The 7,023-nt window shown below is 39.4% G+C and overlaps 1 protein-coding gene across 1 annotated transcript; it reads right to left on the reverse strand.

Moving 5' to 3' along the window:
• Window positions 1–1,121: 1,121 nt before the first annotated feature.
• Window positions 1,122–3,143, reverse strand: LOC119487866 (green-sensitive opsin-like). Its single transcript, XM_037768925.1, has 5 exons — window positions 2,759–3,143; window positions 2,497–2,665; window positions 2,156–2,321; window positions 1,768–2,007; window positions 1,122–1,665 (listed from the first exon to the last, which is right to left on the reverse strand). The coding sequence occupies exons 1-5, from the start codon at window positions 3,141–3,143 to the stop codon at window positions 1,567–1,569; spliced, it is 1,059 nt and encodes a 352-aa protein (XP_037624853.1). The 3' UTR covers window positions 1,122–1,566.
• Window positions 3,144–7,023: the final 3,880 nt, after the last annotated feature.

The following is a 7,023-nucleotide window of genomic DNA, read 5'->3' on the forward strand; positions in this document are numbered from 1 at the left end:
GAAGAAGCGTTAACCGCGTAAACTGGAAGATTCTCCAGCAACATGTTGCCTCCAACAGAGACCTAACTACTGAAAAAGTAAGTTCATCATATTCATTTATATTCGTGTTCAAGTAGTCGACATTTCCACATTTCCACTATTCCCAAGAGACAGTATTACACTACAACAGTAGAACACTACAACAGTATTACACTACAACGCTGCGGTATAAGGTCTAAAAACAATTTCTGTTTAATAATACTGCAACACCAAATATTCTCACGTTACTATTATAGTGTAAAATATACATTGTGCAAAAGATAATACATAACATAATATAGTAATAATATTCCCTGATATAATAATAAGAGTTAAGTTACAATAAAGTTGCCGCTCAATTTGGACTTTTTCTCACTTGTACTGTGGGAATGACATTTAGGGACAACAATTTAGTTTGGGTCTAGGTGCAAATTGACAACCTCTCTCACTCTGTCCACAGTCCTCCTGTAAGTAAAAAAGAATCATCTGTCACCTCCATGGCTTTCACACTTTTCTGCCTTCATTATATTTTTTTCTGAAAGCTGTTATCTCCTCTTGTCCTTTCACATCCTGTCACTATTTTATATTAAAACAAACAGACAAATTGTTACCCAAATCAATTCCCCGCTACCACCATGTAAGATCATTTGGTCCTTTATCTGATTCAGATTGAAGTTTCTGCTTCAACATAAAACACTGTTAAGTGTCCACTTTCCTGAGCCAATTTACGAAAGGCCAATACAACTTATCCCTGCTTTATCTCTTATCCTTGTTAATGTTATTAACCTGATCTAGCTTTACCACACTCCTTTTTGTCTTTGCACTGTTATGATCCGGTAACCCTGATGACATGATACTCAGGGGCCTCCTTTGGGTGCTGACGCCCTCCACAGGCCAGGCTGAGACTTAGATAAGGAACATTTAGTCAGCCAGTTTAGCTCTAAATAACATGAACAGGAGAAACACAAGGTTCTCTGTTTAAATCCTGATAAATATTTAGAGTATTGGCAGACAGTTTTTATGGCTTGTTGTTTGAAATTAACTCAATATGACAACATATTTATGCATGCATTTTATTTATCTATGTTCATTTATATAATATATACAATGTTTACAATTCATACAATTCAGGACCAACTCAGCAAGTGACAAAAATATAGTTTTACATCATATATAGTTGCTCATTTTGAAAATACAGTACAAAATGTGTTCCCACTGATGTAAGCGAGAACAAATATTGGTGCCAAATAGCTGAAACATTTCAGGGCCAGCTATGCCTCTGACAGCACGGGGGGGAGTCAAAATGAGCATCCACATACATGTGTTCACAGATCTTATCATGATTCGCTATGATTTTGAGTTCACATCGACATGACAAACAGTTTCCAACATCCTTCAAATAAAAGATGAGAAAATGCAGTTCATGAGTTTGGTGCTGGAGCCGGATCCAGACATCCCTGAACTTCACTCAGTCCACATCCAGGATTATTCCCCATCAAAGAGACAATAGAAAGGAAAATGTCCAGGTATATGAAAATGTCTCTATATTTAAGAGACAGAGGACACTTCTGTCTTGCTGGCAGAGACTGAGGTCTCATCATCCACCATGCCGCCCATTCCAATAGCGCTCAGCATGCAGTTACGGAACTGGAAAAGAGAGCAAAGAGGATGTTGAAATAACAAGCATGTAATGAGGATTGTGGTGGGTTTAAACACTAAAAAATGAAGATAATTTTCATATAAACCAACCTGCTTGTTCATCAGCACGTAGATAACAGGATTATACAGGGCTGAGCTCTTTGCAAAGAAGGCTGGGATAGCTGCTGTCAGGGCGGTGAAGGCAGCGCCTTTATTCAAGAAGATCCAACCGGCAAAACTGGCATATGGCACCCAAGCTAGCAGGAAGCCAAAGACCATCAAGATGCACATGCGTGTAACTTCCCTCTCGGCCTTCTGGGTAGACTCTGACTCCTGCTGCTGAGCTGCGGCCTAAAGTGTTTGAGACCAGAAGGTATCATCAGAATTCAGAGCACAGACCGTTTTGCAGAGCTTTCAATGAAAAGCGACTATAGAAAAATTGTAATTCTCTGAGGTTTAGCCATGAGGTAAACATTTCACGACCGTAAACGTCACTTACAGCTTTGACTGTCAGCACGAGGCTTCCGTAAGTGAAGAAAATGAGGAAGACGGGGGTGAAGAAGTGGACGACAAACATGTAGATGACGTATGATTCGTTGTTGAAGCCTGGAGCCAGAGTGTAGTAGTCAGGTCCACAGGAGCACTGCATGCCCTCAGGAAGGTACCTGTGTGAGGTTTAAGAAGAGAAAATATTGCAACTACAGTATCTGCCAACCTCACGACTTTGCTTCTACACTGTCATTTTCTTAAGCCTGAATTGTTTGTTTGAGTTGTAATTAAATATTGAGATTTAAAGTAATATTTATTGTGAGTAAACTGACAAATACAAATGTGAATTACCTGGACCAGCCAGCCAGTGGAGGGGCGGCACAAGCGAGAGCCATGATCCAGGTGAAAAGGACTCCCGCTCCTGCGTGAGTTCCGGTGAACTTGAAGCTTCCCATGGGTTTGCAGACAACGATGTATCTCTCAACAGCCAGGACGACCAGGGACCAGAGAGAAACTTCACCTGTAGAGGAAAGGTAAGATTAATTCATATGGTGCAATGTTTTTTTCTTTCCAAACACACTAAAGATGGAACTTCTTGATTCGCCTTTCTTACCTCCAAGCGTGGCCATGAATCCCTCGACAGCGCAGGCGGTGGCTCCGAGGATGAAGTAGCCGTTGACAGCGGATGTGATGGTGATGGTGAATCCGAAGCCGCACATGATCAGTCCAGCCACAGCCAGGTTGACCAGGATGTAGTTGAGAGGTTGCCGGAGTTTCTTGTTCTGAGCCGTTACCAACAACGTCAGACCGTTGATGGGAGTTCCAGTGCAGATCAGGAAGAACATGTAGAGAGCTAGAAGCTTGAACATGATGGGATCCGCCAAATAGTACTGCTGATATTCATAAGGACTTCTAACAATCCCGGTCTTGTTGGACATGGGGATGTAGAAGTTGTTGCCCTCTGTGCCATTGGGCTCGATTCCTCCGTCCCAAGCCATCTTCACTAGTCTGTTGTTCTGTTGATCTTCTTCGCCTAAAGAACTCAAGAGTGTTGGTGGACTCGACAGTCAGAGTTGCACAGTGTGATTTTTATACCTCACCACTAACCCACTATCCCACTAAATGGGATTAAAGGACTGTGAGGTAGTACTGAAATTAAACCCGGTCAGTAATTCACTTTAACACTGGAGAGAGGCCAGGGCCTTAAGTAATTTGCTCCACTTCGCAGGTCCTGGTGATTTCTCCTAATCCTTATTAAAGAATCAGAATTAAGTTTAGTCAACAGATCTTATGACGCCATCTACAATAAACATACTAATAATCAAACCTGGAATCATATACATTTATAATAAGTATAACATGTGATGATGGCCCATGAGTACTTGAGCCCTATGCATGACTGAGCCAAGGTGGGAATCCTCATCTCTATCACTATTTTAGTAATCACTTTTCTTTCTACTCTATTTTCAATAATATGGGCAGGATTTCCTCACTTCCTTTCCTTTACTACTTAAACACATTATGCCGAATGGCTATGTGTTTTAATATTTAAACCCTCAGTGTTCATCTCCATATGGAGGAACTATGGGTGTCATTATCTTGATTGGATTAACCTCATTGTCTCTCCTACGGTGACCTGGCTGTGATTTACTGCAGCAAAAGCTTACTGTCACGGGTTGGATAGAATATATTTGACACTGAAGGACCTATCTAATTTGTTATCCCACAATAGCACTATCAGTGATTATACGGTATCAAATAATAATGCCTTTTGTGTAACTGAAGCTTGAAGAGATTCTCAAAAGTCAAAGGAAGTCAAAGAAGTCACTGAAGACAGATATTGATTGAACCAACAGACAGATTTGGCCACATTAGTAGAGTGCAGATACAATACAATTCTCAGTCCACTGTAAAGAAATATGTTCATCTTAAAGAATGTCACTGTTACAGATGATACACCATTTTAAATTCAACGCAAGGAAACGCTGCTTGTTACACCAGTTACATCCAGTGTAATGTAGGTTTTTGCTTGTTTGAAGAGGAACACCACCCAAATTTGGAAATTCCGACATGTTACATCCATGGCCTGGTAAAGTTCAGAAAATAGAGAAGTAAGTCTCAAACTTGTGATGTCATAGGGTATAAAGTATAAGTATATCTCTTATAAGTCATTTTGTACTTTACAAATATATACAGTATATGTATGTATTATAAGACAAAAAACAGCAGTTAAAGAAACAAGTAAAACAGTTAAACATTTGTAATATTTTTTTAATTGTCTTAGGCCATAGGATAAACATGTATGAATTTTGAAAATGGGCGTAGTTTCCCTTTTATGTAGTTTCTTTTGCTTGTTTAATGTTTTTTATGCGTGCGTGTTGTATACCCAGCTGGGGTCAGTTGAAGGACGCTTAAAAGGCTGTTGCCGTGAATAAGAAATAAGAAACTGTAATGAACTTAAGGTGCGGGTGACATCCACAAATGAGCTCATGGCGTCCATCCACTGCTGTAATTGAAGATGTCAACAGTGTCAGGGAACTGACTTCTACATCTTCGTGTCCAACGGGGAGTGTGAGAAGTCTTTTTGAGTAACCAAAGTTTTACCTGTTAAATCATGGTAAATATTTCTGTATTTGGACTTCCAGTGATGCTGAACCAAGGAGCTCCAGCAGCCTCTCATCTGCATCCTGGTCAGCTCAGCTGTGAAAGGACTGATGATGAGTCAGCATCTTCATCACAGCCAACACTGCCTGTGCTATCCTCGGATTCACAACCACACATGGAGGTAAAGTACAAAGTGACTTATAAGAGATATTAGTTGCCTGTAGAAGACTATCTAATAAATAGGCCTAATATGTAAGATGTCGGAATGAATAAGCTAATTGTCTGTTCACTCAAAATATCAGTGAACAGTAGTAGTAGTGCAGTAAATGATGTTTGAATTTCAAGTTATGAGGTTTTTATTCATTCAGTCACAAACATATTTTGAAACTCATGTCATATACATTACAGAAAACAACTTAGCTACAGTGCAAATAATGTAAGGCCTGTTATATACATAAATGTGTTTCTCTATTGAATCTATATACACTATAAATATAGCCTACACAGTTAAAAACAATACCACTACAATTGCTATTACTGCTGCAACTACTGCTATCACAACTACAGTTTCAATGATCAATCTCTGAATTGAATCATATATTATTGCAACTGTATAAAACCAAGGAAAGTAAACTGAAGCACATGTTTGAGAATGCAGTGAGGACCAAAGTGCAATTAGAGACTGAAGACGTGCTTAAGGAATAATTATAATTTTTGCAAAACAAAAACAATTATTAATTATATCTTTGACACTGAAAACAACAAATGCAAGGTCTCTGGCAGAGGCAGTCATGAAAGATGAACTCAGTAAACAGGGAACAATAGTAACCGATATAGTTAATACTTTATAGTTAAAGTTAATCTTATACTTAACGTGAGAGTTAAGGTCACGGTGGGTCTGTCAATCCCTGCAAACAATCTGCCTGCGAGGGTCAACTCAGGACTCTTGACCTCAGGCTATTAACGTGTCACACATAGCTGTAGGGAATTATACATTTTTCACAACTCATTTGAGATTTTGCGTGAACCACCACAAATGCATAAATATTCTGTATTTAAGAGGTTCATATTCATGCAAATCAGGTTCTTATCATGCTACCCAAGGTGCCTTAAACATCACATTAAAACATTGAATGTCTTCTAAACAATACTCAGAAAGCAGAGAAGAGAGTGACACGTCGTGTGTGTGCGTCTTGATCGTCCTGGTTGTCTGGTTTTATACTCCACTTCCACAGGTTGGATCCTTAGGAAACAAGGGAGCTGCCTTCGCTGTCTCAACAACAACTATCCCGCAATGCGCTCAGCTCTGTTTAATCTTGTTATCTAAGTGCTGTTGAACAAACTCCTTTAACAATTTTCACAGTGCAAAGTGCCAGCAGCACTGCAGAACTGACTAACAGGCTTGTTTTTAATACATCAGCAACTACTTACTAGCAGAGTGTGCATAATTTCTGATGCTGTTAATGTTTGAATTACATATATTCAGTCGTGGTATTAAATACTCGATTTTTATTGGTCAATCATGGTGTTCTGCGGTGAAGGAACTGGCCTTCTACCTCCAAGAGGTCAAGGCCCAGTTACGTGTTGGTTAATCTTGTGTGACAAAGAGAATTTCCAAACAGATGAGTTAAAGCATAATGATTAAATTTATTCCGAACAATCAATGTTGCATAAGTAAAAATAAAAGAGTTTACAGATATCTGGATCCAATCTACGTGTCCCTGACAACATACAGTGCATGGGTCAGTTCGCGAAGTCTGAACCCCGAGCTATCCCTGATCCAGCCTATTCATGGTTTACACAATATTAATATTCATGAGCTTATGGCACGTGATGTTTCTGCTGCATGTCTTCTTCTTTGTTATCTCCTTCTGGCTCCTTCCTCTCTTTGACCTTGCAAAAGAAGAACAGCACCTGCCTCCTCCCTTTCCTCACAATCACTCTATTCATAACAAATCCAACAGTCAGGTTATTGTAAGCACTTTTGTACATAATAAATCCAACAGACCCTCTTTTGAACTTAACTAAGTTCACCTACAGATAATGTTACACACAGATATATTAATTATAAGCATAGATAATGTTACGTACAGATGTATTAATTATAAGCATCATCATGTTACGTACAGATGTATTAATTATAAGCATCATCACACAACCTCTTCAGGATCAACATCTTCACTATCCCCCACCATTTCCAGGAGACCCTATCTCTCAGCTTGGAACATGGCCATCTGATAAGAAGGAGGTGCATCCGGATGCTTTCGTTGCACA

This window comes from Sebastes umbrosus, chromosome 1 (assembly GCF_015220745.1).
Source record: "Sebastes umbrosus isolate fSebUmb1 chromosome 1, fSebUmb1.pri, whole genome shotgun sequence".
NCBI lineage: Eukaryota > Metazoa > Chordata > Actinopteri > Perciformes > Sebastidae > Sebastes > Sebastes umbrosus.